Source organism: Balaenoptera borealis (assembly GCF_965194805.1).
Source record: "Balaenoptera borealis genome assembly, chromosome: 11".
Taxonomy (NCBI): Eukaryota; Metazoa; Chordata; class Mammalia; order Artiodactyla; family Balaenopteridae; genus Balaenoptera; species Balaenoptera borealis.
Window position 1 is genome coordinate 25,676,864 of NC_138868.1, and position 19,839 is coordinate 25,696,702.

The 19,839-nt window shown below is 45.4% G+C and overlaps 2 protein-coding genes across 6 annotated transcripts in view; both read left to right on the forward strand.

Moving 5' to 3' along the window:
- Window positions 1-1,731, forward strand: part of FBXO3 (F-box protein 3) — a 32,182-nt gene extending 30,451 nt beyond the window's left edge. The window contains exon 12 of one of the 3 annotated variants that reach the window (XM_082343802.1): window positions 606-741. Coding sequence is in view for 1 of the 3 variants with exons in the window: in XM_082343801.1 (XP_082199927.1) it covers window positions 606-782 (177 nt within the window). In the remaining 2 variants the exon portion in view is untranslated. Of the gene's footprint in view, window positions 1-605 lie in introns of all 3 variants that reach the window. The other 2 variants (XM_082343803.1, XM_082343801.1) reach the window with 2 other exon arrangements.
- Window positions 1-19,839, forward strand: part of CD59 (CD59 molecule (CD59 blood group)) — a 131,236-nt gene that overhangs the window by 105,174 nt on the left and 6,223 nt on the right. Inside the window, exons 1-3 of one of the 3 annotated variants that reach the window (XM_082343909.1) lie at window positions 5,052-5,201; window positions 14,330-14,414; window positions 17,940-18,041. In XM_082343909.1, the coding sequence (XP_082200035.1) occupies window positions 14,348-14,414; window positions 17,940-18,041 (169 nt within the window). In that variant the 5' untranslated portion in view covers window positions 5,052-5,201; window positions 14,330-14,347. Of the gene's footprint in view, window positions 1-5,051; window positions 5,202-7,830; window positions 7,930-14,329; window positions 14,415-17,939; window positions 18,042-19,839 lie in introns of those variants that run through there. The other 2 variants (XM_082343910.1, XM_082343911.1) reach the window with 2 other exon arrangements.

Genomic DNA, 19,839 nt, shown 5'->3' on the forward strand with positions numbered 1-19,839 from the left:
TATTGGATGTTCAACATCACTACTGCCTTATTCCGAGAGCCTTCAACAAATTAATTTAAAAGCAGAGTCTACCGATGCTGATTGTCTTTATACTAGGAGCTCAACAGAAATCTCTTAGACCTCCTGTTGACAGTACATAAAACTTACCAGTAGAGGTCATACCTTAGTAATATTTTCAGATCCTCTTTTCTGTAAGCATGTAGGTTAATAAAGAATTGTTACTCAATACACTTAATAAGTTCAGTAAAATTTTATCTTGGGTTGTTAGGAGTGGTCTGTTTGCTACATTGTGTGAATTACCAACCACCATGTAAAAAATAAGTACTATATTAATGAAATACATTTACTGTTAAAACCACATTGAGCATTTTAAAACTTGTGATAGAATATATACTCTAGAATTTGCATCAGCATGTGCATTATGAAAATGTATAAAAGGCTATAAAATTCTATTTTAAAAATCTATAAACATTCTCTGAGAAGTCTATAAAAATTCATATTTGGCATGCCCAGTTGTTTAGATTCTAGGTAAATGAGAATTTATATTAAATAAGAGTGAAAAAACTGATGGAAGTTCTTATCAAAAGATTGTTTTCTCTTTCAAGGAAATGGGTCCTGATGAATATGAAGAGATGGAAGAAGAAGAAGAGGAGGAGGAGGAGGAAGACGATGATGATGATTCGGCAGATATGGATGAATCTGATGAAGATGACGAGGAGGAGAGACGGAGGAGAGTCTTTGATGTTCCCATTCGAAGACGCCGCTGCTCTCGCCTTTTTTAGCAAGCCTCTGCTGATGGAAGCCCTGGGGTGAATCAGCCTGTTAAATAGATTTCTCAGTAATGTAAATAACTAAATTGTTCTCAGCTTATAGAAGGAAAACTAGCATGAAATATTGTGCCAGGACCTGGGTTCTATATGACACTACTTTAGGAACTGGATGGTTTGAGTTTGCTTAGTGTTTTTGAGGTAGAGGAGGAAATGGGAATCTTTTTTTCCTCTTCTAGAAGTCAGTGGGAGAATAGTTCTCTAGCTAAGGAACAGACATTTTTTGTTTAAAGATATTTTATACTTATAAAAATATGGAAATGGGAGGGAGTAGAATAAGGATTTAAAATGAAGCAGAAATACCTACACAAGGATAGAGAGAAACTGTGTGACTGAATGATTCTGTGAAAAGACTTATAAGTTATTTAGAAATGAACAGAATTTGTAATTAGGCTAATCCATTTAGTGAGTCCTATATATTTTGTACTCACCCGGAACTAATTGACTAAATAGCTTGAATGCTAGTTGTCCTTTCTTAGACAATCTGTCCTTAAATTTAGAGTTTTCATCACAACAACCTTGAATTTAAAGTCTATCAGTATGACTTTGACCTTAAATTTAGTCTTCAACTCTGCCAACCTTGAATTTAAAGTCTTCAACACTATGACCTTTATCACGTTGTTCACAGATGCATCATTTTTGAAGTGTAGTGTGTAAAAGTATGTATTGTGTTGTTTATTAACAAAAGATTCTTCACAATATCTCATGTAGTCTAAATTTGGAAATACTGCTTCTGTTTTGTTTCCCCTCTATATACTTGACTGTCTAACTTTGTGATAAGTGACATGAATTTTAAGTTAAGATTAAGTCTGTTTCCCTAAAACATGGATTTTTTTGTAATTATATAATTGAGAGTTTGGAATGAAATCCTCCAAGTGTCAAAAACTCACATTTTGAAAACATATTTTGGTTCCGATCCTGTATTTTGTATAATTGCCTATTTCCCATAAACTAATATTAATAAGCCTTTGCTCTTAAGATGGAAGATGAGATCAAAACTCATTGGCCTATTGCCAGAGGCCCATTCAAAGTCATTTCCTGGCTTTGACGATACTCTGTCATGTACTCCACCTTGCAATTCCCCCAGGAACAGTTCTTTAGTAGGGAAAACTGTAGGAAGAGGGAGGTATATACAGGATTAAGCAGCTGCCATCAGGGACCATGAAGGCAAACTTAGTCTTTCATACTGGCACATGTCAAAATGTTCTGAAGTGGAGTAAGTAGTTTTTCCTGCTTATTTCTTTTTAAATAGGCTCCCAAATCTATTATGCCTACCCTTTTTTTTTTTTTTAATTTTTATTTATTTATTTATTTTTGGCTGTGTTGGGTCTTCGTTTCTGTGCGAGGGCTTTCTCTAGTTGCGGCAAGCGGGGGCCACTCTTCATCGCGGTGCGCGGGCCTCTCACTATCGTGGCCTCTCGTTGCGGAGCACAGGCTCCAGACGCGCAGGCTCAGTAGTTGTGGCTCACGGGCCTAGTTGCTCCACGGCATGTGGGATCTTCCCAGACCAGGGCTCGAACCCGTGTCCCCTGCATTGGCAGGCAGATTCTCAACCACTGCGCCACCAGGGAAGCCCTATCCTTTTTTTTAATCAACCCACTGGTTTTTTGAAAAATAAACTTCTCCGGTAAATCAATGATTTAATTAAAACTAGTTAACGTTGGAAGTTAAAGCTGGCGCCAGGATACCTTGCCATTCTTTGCATCTTTCTTTTTTCAGAATGGCCTCTCTTCTCTCAGTTCCCAGAGTACTCATGATGTCCCAAATCTCCCTGCCACCCCATCCAATCCTTGCTCCTCAGAATGCTTCAGGCTTGCTTATCCTTCCATCAGAATTCATTCTCTTAGTATGTTGAATGAATGGTCTCTAGTTCATACTAAGGTGTGATTGATTAGTTGATAACAACCTCAGGTGTTTTATTTCATGGGCAAGAATGTGTATTCACACAGAAAAGGGATCTAACAGTTGGTCAGACTATGCTTTTGGTGGAGCGAAGCCCATTTCTGGCTCCTAGGTCCCTTCAGAACACCACTTATCTTTTACTCATTTGTCTGAAGCTTGATGTATCAGGAGAGGCAGATATGTAAATAAACTGGAGCTTAAATAGCTTAGGGTTTTTTTTTTCTCTTGTGAAAAGTAGGAGGTAACTAGCTCAGGACTGATAAGGTGGCCCAATGGTGTCAACATTCTAGGTTCCTTCCATCTTCCTGTTCTACCATTCGTAGCAGACTTTAACCTTGAAGGTCACCTCATGACTGCAAGATAGCAACTGCAGTCATATTGTATTCCAGGAAGGATGATGAGAAAAGGGAAAAATTAAATGGAAAGTAAAAAGTCAATCATAAGGCTGGAGAGAGGTAAACCAGCCAGGTCTCAAGCAGGTGGATAAGTAGAGAAGGGGCAAGAGATGCAGGTATTAACATGGGCAGCCTGGAAACCTGGTATGAAGGAATTGTAATGGCCCAAGTAAGACATGCTACAGGCATGAATTAGGGCAGTATCAGTAGGAGTAGAGTGAAGAGAGGATGAAATTTAAGTAGCTAAATGATAAAATAGGCAGGAGTTGGTGATTGCATGTGTGGGAGTGGAAGAAATAGAAGTTGATTCCAGGTACGGGGCTTCATTTATGAAAAAAAATTGCAGGAAAAGCAGTGGAACATTGGATATGAGTTCAGATTTGGACACATTTTGAGTTCAAGGTGTTTGTGGGACATACAAATGGAGTTGTCCAGTAATCAGTTGGATATGAATATGAAGATCCAGGGAGTGGTCGGGACTGGAGAATAAAGATTTGCAAATCATCTGCAAACATACATACAGTCATCCCTCGGTATGTGCAGGGGATTTGTTCCAGGACCTCCACAGATACCAAAACATGCTCAAGTCCCTTATATAAAATGTGTAATACAGCCAGCCCTTGGTAACTGCATATTCTGCAGTTGGTTGGCCGAACCTACAGATATGGAGGGCCAACTGTATTCCCAAGGTAAAACAGTGGGTGCACTATAGTCTCCCAGGGAAAACATACAGCCATGGTTCTCAGTCCAACCCTGGCAACACCACATTATGAGAGGGTAATGGAAAAGAATCTCAAGACCGAAAGGTCAAGGAACTGGACGCAAAACCAGCAGAGAGTGGCATCTCAGAACCCAAGAGAGTTTAAAGGAGGGAAGAGCTTATAGGATGCATAGAAAATGCATGTGGAAGAGCTTTGTAAACAAGCTATCATAGGAAACACATGTATTAGCTGATTTAAGCAGACACTTTAAATATCAAAGCAAATCTTTCTGATTTGAGAATCCTGTTTGTATAGAGAAAAACCAAGATTAAGGCACCACCAAATGAAATTCATTCCCTGACACCCCAAAGCCATCAGAGGATCATGGTAGAAGGCATGTGTCATGATCAGTTGTCATATGATTTCCCCTGCTTGAACTTTGTCATGGGTTCCTCCACTCCCGATTCAACATGAGCAGTCCTGAGATGCAATACCTTCTTACCCTGATCCTCAAAGAGTCTCACAGTCCCAACAGAGGTCAATCTCTTGGAGAAAGACCTGTACTTTTGGCCTGCTTTTCCCACTCCCCCTTGTATGGCGCTCTTTAAGCCGGTTCTGCAGTGCGTAGTGACAAAGTGATAACCAGAAACTTCAGATTACATCTTCACCTACAAATAACGTTCTAGGGACTTCCATGGCGGTCCAGCTGTTAAGACTCCCGGCTTCCAATGCAGGGGGCGTGGGTTTCATTCCTGGTCGGGGAACTAAGATCCCACAAGCTGCAGGGCACGCCCCACCCCCCGGGCACGCCCCATCCCCCCCCCCCCAAAAAAAAACCCACAGCAGAGTTTCATCTTGGTTCCAAACAAGTCACAGAGGTGACTATGGCTGAAGGGTACTTGGAGGCTACCAGAGCCCGAGAGCAGAAAGGAGCCTCAGGCTGCAGCCAGGCTGGCTAAACCGACAGCCGGGCCAATTGGGAGCTTAACAAGGGCACACAAACATTTTGAAAAACATTTTCATATTTTTTTCAACAAAGGAGGAAAATTCATAAGTCTTGGAGTTTCATATTGTTTTGGTTTTCGATAACAAATCGGAGGAAGAACATCATAAACTTTCCGTTTTCAGTGTTTTACCATAAAGGTCTTAATCTAGTCCTGGCCACAGGTCTTTTTCTGCACCGGGGCCTGGAGCCCGCAATTGCGCCGGGTCGGGTGACCTTCGCTGGCAAACTGCGGCGCGCAGGGCCAGGCCGGAGCCTGGGCGGGGTGGGGCCGGCGGGAGGAGGCGGAGCCCGCCCCAGCCGAGGCGATAAAAAGGGACTGGACGGCCCGAGCAGGCGTACCCGCGCAGAAGCGGACGACTGGGGCTGGAAGGTGAGGTCTGGGGGCCGGGAGGGGAGAGGAGCCGCGCTCCCAGTCCGGCACTCGGGGATGTGGGCCGGCGCATGCGCCCACGGGCAGCTGGGCCCGGGCCCTTGCCATCGCGGGACTGGGGGGTTTGGAGGGTCCGAGAGGGCCGTGCCCACCCTGCGCCGGCCTCCGCGCCCGGAGACGGCGAGATCCGGCGCCCTTCCCCCCGCCCGCGGCCCGCAGCCTCCCCGCGATTCCTTTGTATACGACCAACGAGAAGGGGGGAGCGGGCGCGCTTTCCCAAACACCCCCCATTCCGCGGGCCCTGCCCTCCATTCCCCTGGGAGTATTTGTTTCGAAATTTGAATCTGAAGGGAAGCTCTTGCAGTTTAGGGAAAAGAAATCGCATCGCACCTTGAAAGGAGGTTAATGCCATCCCTGGAAGTTATGGACATTCTTCTCTTCCTCTGGAGGTTTAAATTTTGAATTTTAAACAGCAGGGTGGGGTCGTGACTTAGACATTTTAAGTCCAATTTTAGTTTGCTTGGGCCAGCTTGGGCCGCACCCTTCATAGAGTCTGACGGCAGACTTTTAAGGAAACGTTAGGTAGTGGTTATTTCCATGGATCCTGGAAATGTACCAGGTAACGTTCCATTTCTCCTCTGACGTATGTGGCTTCACCCCTTATCCCGGAACTCACACGGAGAAGAGCTGCGGTTTGTGACTCACCCTGGCAGTAGTTGTGTGACTTCCGTAGCTCGGGTCTCGTCCGTGCCCTCGGAGTCTTTGTGAAATAGCGATTCGGCCTGGTTGCCACCTAGTGAAGGCTCTGGCTCAGGCTTCCTCCGGTTTTCCTTTTGACCAGTGCTTTCCTTCCTTCCTATAATGCCTCATGTCCACTTTGAAAGTGCCTCCTGCCGTGGCCAGCTGATTCTTTTAAAAATCCTGTTCTTGGCCAGTTTTTTGAGGACATCAGGGGGCTCCAGCTGAGACCTGCCCACCACTCTCAACTGCAATAATTCTATTTAATTCTAAACAAATCAGCCCATACATTTTACAAACCTAGAGACATAACCCACACCATATCAAGGTTGCTTGTGATGATAGACATTTCTTGAAAAGGAGGGAGAGACCTCAAATACAGGCGAGATAATCCGAAGATTACTTTGCGTACAATTCTGAGAATCACAGATCAGGGAAACAGCTCTTTCCTACCACCTTGCTCTCCGTTGTCTAGCTTCATCTGTCGGTGATGATGGCTCTGGAATTCTCCTAAAATAAGTACAATTTGACACATGGTTTGCTTGCAGAGAAGTGATGAAGTTCATTTGTGGTCAAGGGCCTGGGCTTGGCACCAGTTTGAGTCTTGGCTCTGCTCTTACTGACTGCGTAATCCTGAGCATGCTATTTAACCTCATTTTCTTATTGCTAAAATAACAGGCCTTACTTCTTAGGGTGTCATAAGGGCTAAATGAGATAATTCGTGGAAAGGGCTCTGTGCGCACCTGGTAAGTGGAGAACAAATGTGGCTGTTAATGTTTCAGTACCCATGTTCCCCGCTGCGGGCAGCTTACTCCCAGTTCTCTAAGGAAGGCACATACAGCTCAGAATGTTAATTGAGGGAGGTGCCTGACTGCGGACCAAATGTGTGAAACTATGGCTTCTGTATTTTCAAACAGAAAACTATAAAGAAAACACCTCATTATGCTGAGTAGCTTGTAAGGTAAAAGTCCAAATACAAATGGATGTTAAGAGTGTGGAGAGCGGGTGTCTAATGGAATTCAGCTTTGACAGCTGCAGGTACAAGCTCTTGAAAAGAAATGCATTAAAAATTCTGGGCCAGCTCCAGAAGAACCTCACAAACAAAAACGCCATAAACAAAACCAAGCCCAGAGGTGCTTGAGATTTTCCAAAGCGGAGGACATATTATTATTACTACACCCTATATCTTGTGAAATATCTTCACTACACAGTTGGCTCTGCATGTACAATCTCAAAGGGCAGGGCCGTGACGAAGCTGTCTGACAAGGGCCCTCTTTGGAGAACTAGAGACTTGAGTTCCTGGGACAAAGTGCAAGGAAGCCCCTTCCTTGTTGAGGAAGCTTCCGATGTGCGTAGTTTAGAGAGTTCTGAGATGGTTGTCTCTGGCACCTCAGAGTAGCTGGGAGGGGCTGTTCATTATGATGGTGGCTTTCTGTTTGTCTCTACTTGCTGATGTAATGACTTCTCTGAGCTGAGTGATCTTTGTGTAAGATCAGTGATCTTCTCAGCTTGCCTGGCTGTGTGTGTACAAGGTGATAAGGAGGCAAAGCCCCAAGCCACTAACACTACTGGCCTCCAGGTAATGTTAAGTTACTTGTGAGTTACTGGCCCCTGGTAAACAGAAGCAAGATCCACCCAGCCGTGTCTTTGCAAGTAACCTGTTGCCTCGGGAACAGGTAATTTCATCCCCTGGGGCCTCCATTAATTTCCTATAAAATAGGAACGTTGGGTTTAATTTTTGAGAATACTTCTAGCCTTAAAGTTTATCAGCCTCTAAGGCTCCAGGTTCCCAGGAACAGAAACTATACTCCTGGGCATCTGTGAATCTTGTGGCAACATCGCGGATGTAAAATCTCTTCTCTGGTGGCCTTTGTTAACCAATTTATTTCAGAAGCTGAATTCACAAGAAGTTTCCCCACCAGAGAGTTTAACTGTGGTTAAGAGCTCAGACCTGGGTTTAGATGCTGCTCTGCCACGTACCAGTTCTGAGGTTGGTGTATTCATTTTCTATTACTGTTGAAACAAATCACCACAAACCTAGTGGCTTAACACAACACAAATTTATTAATCTTACAGTTCCATCTGTCAGAAATCGGACCCGGGCCTCACTGGGCTCACATCAAGGTGTCAGCAGGGCTGTGTTCCTTTTTGGCGGCTCTGTGCGAGAATCTGTCCCCTTGACCATTCAAGCTATTGGCACAGTACAGTCTTTGGGGTTGGAGGACTGGGGTGCCATTTCCTGGCTGAGTGTCAGTTAAGGACCATTCTTCACTTCTAGAGGCCACCTGTATGCCTCAGCTGTGACCCCCTTGCTCTGTCTTCAGAATCCCCATGGGTGGGCAAAGTCCATCTCACTCTTTGAATCTTCAGCTCTCAGTGTGGTCCCCGGTTAGAAATGCTAATTTCTAACTGGACCCCACCCAAGACCTGCAGAATCAGAACTTCTAGGGTCAGGGCCCAGCAATCTGTGTTTAACAGCCCTCTAGGTGATTCTGATGCCCACTAAAGCTAGAGAACCAGTACTGTTACCCTATTTTATTTTCTTCCTGGTCTTTAACATTAGTTGGTGTCCACCTCCGCTAGATTGTAAGGTTCTTGAGAGTGGGGCTTCGCCTGGTTCAGCAGTCACTGTAGCCCAGTGCCTAGCATGGCACCTGCTCAGCTCACAGTGGGCTCATAAATGATCATTGTGGAGATGACTGGGGGGTAGGTGCCGAGACTGAACTTGCTTCGTAGAGTAAATATACCCACGGATGTATTCCTTCAGTTTGTTGGGTCATTGGAGTGTTAAATATTTGATGTTCACATTTATTTGGATTGTTTAGATAGATAGATAGATACGTAGATAGGTAGATGATATTTCGGGGGACTGGCTGGGGTCTTTGGATGGACAGCAGCACGTCTTTGTTTTCCTATTTAAGATAATGGAATATAGGTTTGCACTGTCCATAAACTGGCTACCCAAAACATTTTCAGGAACTTGATTAGGGATGCCTGTATTTGTAAATCACCTTGCAACTTGTAGCTTCCCCTTACATCTCAGGTGGATGGAAATGAATAAATAATGATCAGGTTGGTTCTTATTGTAGGATGAGAATCTCTGGTACTTCAGAGGTCTTTTGTTTTAACCCCTTGCTGCTTTCTGCTGGCATCTTTCTGCATCATCTCTGATCTGTGATCTCTGCTCTCTGTGTGAATATTTCCAAGTGATGGGGAGTTTTTCACATTTCACCAAGGGAATTGATTTCCATATGTGCTGACACTTTGCACAGTGCCTGGCACATGGCAGGGAGGGAGGAAGGGGTGGAGTGATAGCAAGCAGTTGCTCTTAGGAAGCTCAGAATGCCTCCCTAATTGATCCTAATGCTCTTTGTAAATTACACAGAATAACCTCTCCCTCTCTTCCTTGGTGGCCATTACCGTATTTGAAGATGGTTACTGTCTCTGACTCTACTTTTCCAAATAGGACAGCCCTGGTTTCTCCCAACCATTTCTCCTGGCTTTTATAGCTGTTTATTTTGCTGTCCTGATAAACTGGAAGAAATTCAGAAATCTGGCACCTCATAGTAAAAATATTATTTCTAGGTCAGGTCTAAGCCCAGGACAGAGTAACCCCAGGATTGTGTGTGCATTTGTCTGTTTGTTCCTTAAAGTGCCACGTAACATTTTAGCCCATAGTGAACTTTAAAATCCTCAAGTCTTATTTTTATATTTTATCATTCTATAAAATCATTATCACCACTTCACAAATTAGGAACTGAAGTAAAGTAGTTGACTGCTTTAAGGTTATATAAATTGACAGCAGAGTGGGATTAGAATATAGGTCTTTCAGGACTACTAGAAAATCACACAAGCCTCATTTTTTTTTTTTTTTTTTTACAAATATAGGGTGTGACTAAAATAACTATTTTTAGACATAGGAGAATATATATACATGAAATATTTTTTACCTCAATGTAGCAGATTTTGAAAGGTGGTATATATTTTTAATACTTAATCAGGTGGAGTAGTACAAAAATAAAAACTTAAGCTGCAAGTGAAATGACACATAAGTACATTAAAATATTCTTCACTCATGTTGAGAGCTCTTTCTATAAAAATGTTCATTGTTAAGAAAATATATTTAAGCATAAATAAGCTGCTCATAATTCTACCATGCTGTTAATCACATGATCCAAAATGTTTGGAAAAGTTGGAAGTTGTTCCAAGCATTTTTTTATACGAGTGTGTATGTATGTGTGTGTGTGTGTGTGTGTGTATATGTATTTTAAGACAAAGTTTTAAAATTATAGCTATTTTTAAACTGGCTTTTTTTCTTAATGCATTGTGAATAGCCTTCCATGTCTGTTACTCTTCACGGACGTGTAGTTCCCCACCATAGAAGTGTACCATAATTTACTCATCTTCTTGTTGGAAATGTATGTTACCAAATTTTTACTGTTTTAAACAATGCTTGTATATCCTTGACTGTTACTTATTCCTCTGGTGAAAAGCCTATTTGGCGTGCCCCTGAGGGAATTCCCTTTAGACTCAACTTCAGAGCCACCCAGGAAAATCTGTCCAGACTTCCTAAGGCTGGCTCCAGACGTGTCCTATGACTCCCAAATGGTGTTTTCCAATAGGCTCACCGATCTTATTCTGTGGACCTTTTCCAGAATGACTTTGGGTCTACGGCCATACCACCCTAAACGCGCCCCATCTCATCTGATCTCAGAAGCTAAGCAGGGTCGGGCCTGGTTAGTACTTGGATGGGAGGCAGAATGACTTTGGGCTGTTTCCAGTAATTAAATCCATTGTTTAAATGAGTCCTAGTATGTTTAGAAAAGAGTGATGAGGTCTTCTGGATGCATCTTGCATCTAAGTGTTTGGCTGGGTGGATTGGAAAAGTAATGGCAGCTCTCTGGGTTCATCTACCATCTGATCTACACTTAACTTATGGGCATCATCTTTAAATTTAAAATGGAGGATGTTTTAGACTAGGGGGCAGAGTTTCAAGCCATGAGGTTCAGTTCTCTTTTTTAATTCTGTAACAGACTTGCCAGAAGACGGGTGATCTATGACTACTGCAAGGGAAAGTTTTGTAATGTGTGGAGTTTCCTATTTCTAAGTATAAAAATAATGCTTGGCTCATTATAGAATATTTGGGGAGGTATGGCAAAAAGTAAAAGGTCAGGAAGAGAAATAAGAGATTATAAATAATCCTGCTTAGTGTTTACTACTATCAGCATTTTGGGGGCATTTATAAAATAGCTTTAAAACAATCAGCTATTTTCTGTCCCCCACCCCTGCCATTTCATAACAACATATCGCCCTTGGAAATTCATATTTCAGTAGTGGTTAATGAAGAGCTGGTCTTCCGATTCGAACAGCTCAACGTCCGTACACTGACCACTTCCTCTCTCTGCCATCTTGGCCCTCCCATAGCCGAGTCACAGAAACAGCCGCTGTGACTACCAGCCAGTCCTGTGGACTTAAAGCTCAGTCTTCACACTCCCCATCCAACCCGGATGGATGGCCTTAGGTTTGGGGGCTGCGATCTCCCCTGCCCATCCAGTCCAGACTGTTTGTCCAGCTTCCTGACCTGATGCTACCTTCTGTCGACCCTCCCCACCCTTCACCCCCAACACCCCCTCCCTGCCCAATTTCTTTTCCTGGGAACCTCATGACTTCCCAGTAATACTCATGGTGGCTACTGCTTTTTGAGGGCCTTCTTTGGCCAGGCATCATGCTGTGCAGTACGTGTGATTATCCCTGTGTTTACTTGGTGAAGAAGGGAGGCCCAGAGGTTGAGTAACACACGGCAATAAGTGGCAGAGCCAGAAATATTCAAGGCTTTGTGCACCGGTCGACGAGAAAGCCTGTCCCTAGACCAGTTCACTGTGCCGTTTCCGCTGCTTTTGTTAAGAGATGAGCCTTTCTTAGTAGACCCTTCTTTCTGATGAGCGTCATCAAGGGCGAGTTCACCGCACTGCATCCTCTTTGTTGTAATGGTGTTATTCATGCCAAGGACCATTCCGAGCGAAGTCTCCTGGAGCTTGTAGCTCCTGCCAGCCCGGCACCCTTCCAGCACCTACCCGCCCCCGTCAGGAGGTCCCTCCCTCCTCCTCCAATAGGGCTGCCTGAGGAAGCAAATGTTCTTAACTTTTAGGAAGAGTCTGATGCTCCCCGCGTCCCTGTTCGCGGACCTCAGATGGGTGCCTTCCTCTCCTGTTCTCTTGCAGCACTTCTTCCCAGCCCCAGGCCTATCTAAGCTGAGTGTGTGAATCATGCTTTCTACCCAGATGCCCCCGAGTGTGAGGAACCAGGCAGGGAGCTGGGGTGTGCTGGGCCTGGGCCACTGGCTGGGGGTGGGTGGCGCGGGAACGCTGTGATTCTCTCCCTTGACCCATCTGGCTCCCGGCAGAGGGCATTGCAGGGGCGTCAGGTGCTGGCAGGAGGGTCTGGGGCCTCTCCCTGAGCTATTAGGATGCAGAGACCTCGCTGCCTCCATCTCTCAGGCTCAGGAAACAAGAGAGCCTGGAGAGGCCGACAGTCTGACTGGGAGGTATGGACGTGCCTGACTTCGGGCAGGAAGTCTGGGTGTGGTCAGGAAGGAAGTCCAGGGTGAGGTAGGAAGCGGTGACAACCACCACTTTTCTGTGACTGTCAAGCACATAGTTAACTTGTCTTATCTCACCTCAGTCTCCTGGTGTGGGAAAGCGCCCATGCACCTGCCCCTTGTTATAGGTGAGGAGAATGAGGCTCAGTAGCCGTGGCAGAGCCAGACCTTGTGTCCAGGTCTTTGGCAGCCTAGAGTCTGAGTTTCTGACCACTGGCCTCGGGCAGCCTCAGGTCCTCACTGCGCAGGGGTGCTGTGGGCAGCTACGCCCCGGGAGGGTCAGCCCGGTGGCGGGGGGCATTAGTAGGCTGTGGTAGGCGTTGCAGGTGCCAGAGGGAAGTGGGGGTATTCAACCTGTAAAGAAAGGCCAGGCCCAGTTAGATTTTCTTCCCACCCTCCCACATGTCAGCAGGCGACCTGTCTCTCTCCCGGGCGTGGCTTACTCAATGGCGTGTTCTTTGGGCAACGCCAGGCCCTGCCCTGTTCGCTTCTCAGTTCTCCCCTGGCCTTCCTCAGCCAACTCCTGAGCGTCACGTGACCTTCAAAGGTGTGAGAGATGCCATTTCCAACCCAGAGGAGGGCAGGGCCCTCCCACCGAGAGCCCCGTCTGTCTACCGGGCAGAAGTCCTGGCCTGTGCGGCCCAGGAGAATAGAATGTGGAGCCGCCCTGGTTTGGAGCAGCTGCTGCCTCCTTGTTGGAGGATGGGCTCAGGGAAGTCGGGGTAGGGTCGGGAGGCTCCTTAGATCTACTGCTCATGATTCGGACTTAGGCAAGTTAAAAACCTCCCTGTGGGGACTTCCCTGGTGGTCCAGTGGTTAAGACCTCACCTTCCAATGCAGGGGGTGTGGGTTCGATCCCTGGTCCTGGAGCTAAGATCCCGCATGCCTCGGGGCCAAAAAAACCCAAAACATAAAACAGAAGCAATATTGTAACAAATTCAATAAAGACTTTAAAAATGGTCCACATCAAAATCTTTAAAAAACAAATAATAAAGTCTAAAAAAAAAAACCTCCCTGTGTCTTGGCCTCCTGCTCGGGTAAAAGGAGGGTTCAAGGTGTTTCAGCCCTCCCCTCTTCTCCCCTGATGCTCACTGCCACACATCCAGGCATTAATGTAATGGGGACTTGTCATCAGAGGTACCTGGAACCCCTCCTTACTTTTCCAGAGTGATGAGGAGGAGGTGGGGAGCCAGAGCTTCTGTGCACGCTAAGACTTTGCCTCCTGTTCTGCCGCTGAATGCACGCTGGTGCCCTCCAGAGTTACCCCTTCCATCTGATGCACTTAGTGGCGTGGCCTGGAGAAGTGGCCCTCGCTGGGCTCAGGCTTAGTTCAGCCAGCAGCTGGGCGTGGGGCCTCGCAGGTGCTGCATTACGTACTTTGTTCATATTCTCATTTGAGTCAGCGACCCTGAGGGGGAAGATAGTGCTGTCCCACTGCTCAGTCGTGAACACTGAGGCTCAGAGGAACTGAATTTATTCAAGGGTGCACGGCTACTGTAGGTGAGAGCTGGGGTGGGCCCGGTGTGCTTTGACTCCCTGCAGCTGCCCCTCCCACCAGGCCCGGCAGCATTTCTTCAGTAAGCCGAGGTCTCAGCCGGGGAGGGACCAAGCCCTGCCCCACCTGAGAGCACCCTCGGTTCATTGCACCCAGCCCGGAGGTTCCCTGCTTTCTTGGTCTGCTCACTCCTTCGCATGTTTCCTGAAAGCCCCTAGGCCTTCCAGCTCTTGGTTTCTGAGATACCCGGCAATCACCTGTTGGTTCATGACAATGCTTTGTGTTCCTTCCTTCCAGAACCTGTAGCCGGTCACAATGGGAAGCAAAGGAGGGTTCGTCTTGCTCGGGCTCCTGTTCAGCCTGGCTGTCCTCTGCCATGTAGGTGAGTGGTCCAGAGGGACATGGATCTGGATCATGTAGGCCGCCTTGGCCCTTAACTTTTTCTTAGGCCTCGGGAAGACCAAGCTGATGCCACAGACCTCGGGCGGGGCTTCGGTTCTTTCGCCGTCGGTGTTACAGGTCCAGGGTGGCGTGACCGCTCCTTCCTGTGTTACGGCCCTACCCTGAGTGGAGCACCTTCCTCAGTTACAGTTCATCCTGGGTGACAGAGCTGCTTTTGTGGGGAGCGATTACACCGAGCTGCTTAAGTTTCAGCCCACTCACCGCCAGCCGCTGGGGCTACCGATGGATGCCATCTTCAGAGTGCTGAGCTGAGCCGCCCGCCCTGGGCTTCTCCCACGTGATGCAGCTGCTGCTTATAGCATTCACGTGCCAATCACTGTTCTCAGCATTTTACATGTATTTACTTATTTAATCCTCATGTCCACCCTGTGGAGCAGGGACTATTTTTATTGCCATTTTACAGGTGACAAGACTGAGGCCCAAAGAGATTAAATAACTTGTAAAATATCACACCAAAGTGGTGCAGCCAGAATTTGAACCCAAATAAGCCTGGCACCAGAGTGTCTGCCCCAGCTCCTTCACGGGCCACCCCTCCCTGCCTCCTGGAGATCCTCGTTACCTCTGTAACAGTAGGAACACCTGTGTTACTTGCTTTGCTTCCTTATGAACATCAAAGGTCATTTTCTGCCTATGTCATGTTGGTACTACTAATTGTTATTTATTTTTGAGGGGTGGGGATGGGAGGCAGAAAAGGAAGTAGCCACGCGATGGGCACTACAGAGGCATCTGCATGTTGGAACATGTCTTAGAGCTTGTAGCTTTAGTAGCTCCCATATGGTGAATGCTTACTAGGGCCTGTACCGGACCCTGGCTCATTTAACCCTTCCAGCCATCCTGTAAGGACTCAGTACTATTACGCCCATGTTACAGTTGAGGAAACTGAAGCAAAGAACAAAGGAGCCCAAGGACACGTTTGAACAAGTTTTCCCTCTCTGAGAAAAGACAGAAGTCACAACCCCCCTCCCTCCCCACGTCTGTTGATTGTAGTCATGGAGGTTTGTAACGTGGTTCGCTATGTTACAACATACATTATTGTCTTAATTCTTCTACCCAGTAAATTTTCTGTAGTAAGAATAGCCTGGTCATACCTGCTTTCCAGCAGTCTACATTTGTTTATGGAGCAGGCTTGGGTTTGGCACTGTTAGCTGTTCTGTAACAGGTCTCGGGGGCACTTAGGTCTTTCGTGAGGGAGTCGGAGTGTGAAGAAGATCCCCTCCACCCTGGCTAAGTAGCTAGAATATCAAACAGCCACTGACTTATTGCTTGCCCCTGACCTGGTCTCCCCCATAATTGGTCCTGGTTTTTTCTCTTTCCCACTCAGGACAATTAGAAGAACATCACGGTAAATAAACCAAGCGTGGGCTTCAGAACTGATCGCCTGGGTGTGAATCCCAGTTCTCCTCTTAGTAGCCATGTGACTTTTGACAAGTTAGTTAACATCTTAGTCTTAGTTTTCTCTTGAAAAATGGGGATGGAGATCCTTGAGCCTGCCTCTTATAGCAATTCTCTGAAGATTGAAAGTTTAGGTATTTGAACACTGTGTTAGCTGTGAATATTTCTGCCTCACAGAAGTTCCAAAGGTGAGCTCTCTTTCCTCTGTCTGAAGGTTTGACGTGGCCATTTAAGATGTTATAGGGACTTCCCTGGTGGCGCAGTGGTTAAGAATCCACCTGCCAATGCAGGTGACACAGGTTCAAGCCCTGGTCCGGGAAGATCCCGCATGCCGCAGAGCAACTAAGCCTGTGCACCATAACTACTGAGCCTGCACTCTAGAGCCCACGAACCACAACTGCTGAGCCCATGTGCCATAACTACTGAAGCCCGCATGCCTAGAGCCCGTGCTCCACAACAAGAGAAGCCACTGCAATGAGAAGCCTGCGCACCACAACAGAGTAGCCCCCACTCACCGCAACTAGAGAAAGCCAGCCTGCAGCAGTGAAGACCCAACGCAGCAAAAAATAAATTAATTAATTAATTTTTTAAAAAAAGATGTTGTAGAGAGCTTCACTCCTGTCTGTGCTCAGGAAGTGAGAAGCCACTTTCTTCTGGCCTTCTGAGAATTCCTCTCCCTGGTGATGAACCTAGACTTTGGCCTTAGAACTAAAAGTCAGCTCTTGGGTTCTAAAACCCACATTTCGTCTTGGTTTAACCATGCCATTCTTCTATGAGATTTTACATATTTCATCTTTGAAAATGTCTTTTCACACTGATAGGTACTTCCAAATACTGATTACGTGGCAGAAGCCATGTGGCCGGAAGAAGGTGATCTCTTATTATAGAAAAGAGTATGTCTACATGAATCAGGAAAACTTGCTTCCAACTCTTCCCATCACAAATGTGGAATATGACTCATCTTTTTCCATCACCATTGTTATAAAAAACAGAGAAGGGAAAATAATCCAGTGAAACTTGAAGTCTAGCCACCAAAGATGAATCCTAAGAACATGAGTGGGAGGGTTAGTCATTTTTCAAATTGGGGAACCAGAGGCATTTGCTTCTGATATAAGTTGACCCTCGTGTTCAGTGTCACTGTGCATGTCTTCCCACCCACGTGGGTTTAAAGTGTATGGCTGCCGCCTGCCCCTTGACTGTGTTTGCTTCTGGCGATGGGTCAGTCCCTCAGCAGGGAACAGCTGCAGTGAGGACGCCTTATCCCAGAGGCCATCAGACTTGTTCTGCAGAGGTCCAGATAGTAAATATTTCAGGCTTTGCAGGCCAAGAGACAAAAATCAAGGATATGATGTAGGCTTTTATATAAATAAGAGAGAAAACAAATTTCTCCAAGTTTTTAATTGACAGAATTCAAAAATTTAGTAATTGAGTACAATTATTTATAATACAGATCTACTAATGAGAAGAATAGAATTCTTTCTGGGAGAATAACATTTTGCTTACTTGGGATTCAAAAGTTAGTGTTCCCCATCATCAAATTGGTTGCAAATGTTCATCTGTTAATACTGATCTGTAATGAGATTTCATGCATTTCATCTTGGAGCATGTCTTTTCACACAGATAGGTACTGCCAAATCCTGATATCAGTCCGTGAGAATGTTATGTGATAGAGCATATTCATTGCTTGGAAGCAATGAATTTATAGAATTCTGTTAGTTTATCCTCTTAATGGATTCCTTTTAATATGTCATTGCATTGCAGATTAATCACTTCCGGTTGAAAGTAGGAGAAAGCTTCTCAACTGCACAGTTAAATGGATTTTGAAATCTGGAAATTCCCTTTGCACTTGCCTCAGGGTCCAAAAAACTGCTGCTGGAACTGTAGTTTGAGCTTGGAAAAATATATCTACTGCAGATATATGTGGGAAGGAAGCCCACTCTGAGTTGCTGACCTCTGACCCACACTAATGGAGATGGTGGGCTTGCTTCTGCTGCCAGGAGGGTGAGTCATTGCTGGTCTACCAGGTGCTGACGGGCATTCTTCCTGATCCTAGGTCACAGCCTGGAGTGCTACAGCTGTGTTAACCCAGCTAATGGCTGCACTACGGCCGTCAATTGTTCACGTAACCAAGATACTTGTCTCATCGTTAAAGCCGGTAAGAGCCTCCCCCTCCCCCTCTTCCTGAGTGTAATGGGATGAAGAGGGCCTGGGAAAAGATCTGGGCCACTCTCATTCTTGTTAGACTCGTATTCAACAAGTAATAGCTACCATTTAATAGCACCAGTGGTGTGCGGCACTAAGCACTTTCCATTTGTTTTTTTATTTAATATTTCCCGTCTACCACTCGGGGTAATATTTGATTCCCGTTTGGTAAATGAGGAAACTGAGACTCAGATTAAGCAACAGACTAAGGTCAAGGAACCAGCTCAGGATCTGAACATGGGAATCCATCTAATTCCAACACTTGTGCTCTTAACAGCAACACTGGCTGCCTCCCAAACTTTTGAGAGCCTGTCCTGTGCCAGAGCCTGAGCTAGGAGCTCGGGGTACAAAGATGAAGAAAGGAGACGATGAAAATTGTGAAAGAGGCCTGTGTAGCTATTAGAGATGTCTTTATTTATACCCGTGTCTCATTCCGTGGGGAATTTAATACATACAGAGTCCTGAGGGGACTCACGCTGAGCTCAAAGGACAAGTAGGAAGTAAGAGGACTAAGAGAGGAAGGGTGTTCCCAAGAAAGGCAACAGTAGGTACCGAGGCTTGGTGGCCTCAGAGAAAAAGGCACTCATGGGCTTGGGGTAGGGAACTGTCAACATTGACAAATTTTGTCATATCTGCATTTTCCAAATTGGTTAGACTATGGAATCGCTTCCTCCATAAATCCTATTAAAATGGAATTTAGGAAATGGTGGAGAGAGGCAAGAAACCAGCAAAGGCATGACCTCTGCTCTTGCTGGGTGTGGTTCTGGATTGAATCAATGTGTGGAAATGATACTGGTGAGGAGTGGCTGTTTCAGGATCTGCTCAGTTAGTGTACAAGGTAAACCCCCTGACTTCCATCTCTAAGAGATAAAAGTAAAAATACCCTTCAAGTTAGTTCACTCCTACCCTCTATGTAAATTCTTCCCAGTGTCCACCTCAAGGAATGCTAAGCACATCAGGTAAACTCATAAAAGCCTTGGGAGACCCACATGTTCAGAAAAACCTGATAGAAAGGAGGAGGAGTTTCACTTCCCCAGAAAGGAAAAATCCCTCAATAAGTAAGAACAAATTAGAATTATCCTGTCTAAAGAACAGGAGTATCTCATAATTTTGATATAAACTCCTGGAATGCAGCTCAGATTCCAAGGCCTGCATGTAAGGTCCTTGATTCCGTAGGGGACAGTTCCTCTGCCTCACCTGGAGGACTGTATTAATTGATTGTTAATGTAGAAAGCATAGTGAGGCCCCCAGAGAGAATAGTCATTCACTCCACAAATATTTGAGCACCAATTATCTATGATCACAGAAACTTACTTCTTAACCCTGATTGTCTGTGTCTCGTAGACCCCCACTACAAAAAGTATAATTTCCAAATGAGAGAATAAAGGCAATATTATGTGTAGAATAAGTATTAGATTATCAGTTAGAAGCTTTGAGCTCTGATCTCTGTCTTGCCACCAGTAAGTTCTTCCTGCCTCTGTTTTTTATTAATGAAGTGGGTGTGTCAGATGGTAGAGGTGGAGAGAAGGAAAGAGGGAAGTAGACTAGACTAGGAAACAAATCCCATTGTTTCCTACCTGAATGGTTAAACTTTCATTTTAGTTGTTTTCCAACATCATTGAAGTATAATTGACAAATAAAAACTGTGTATATTTAAGGTGTACAACATGGCGATTTGATATACATATACGTTGTGAAATGATTACCACAATCAGTCTAATTAACACATCCACCCCCTCACATTGTTACCT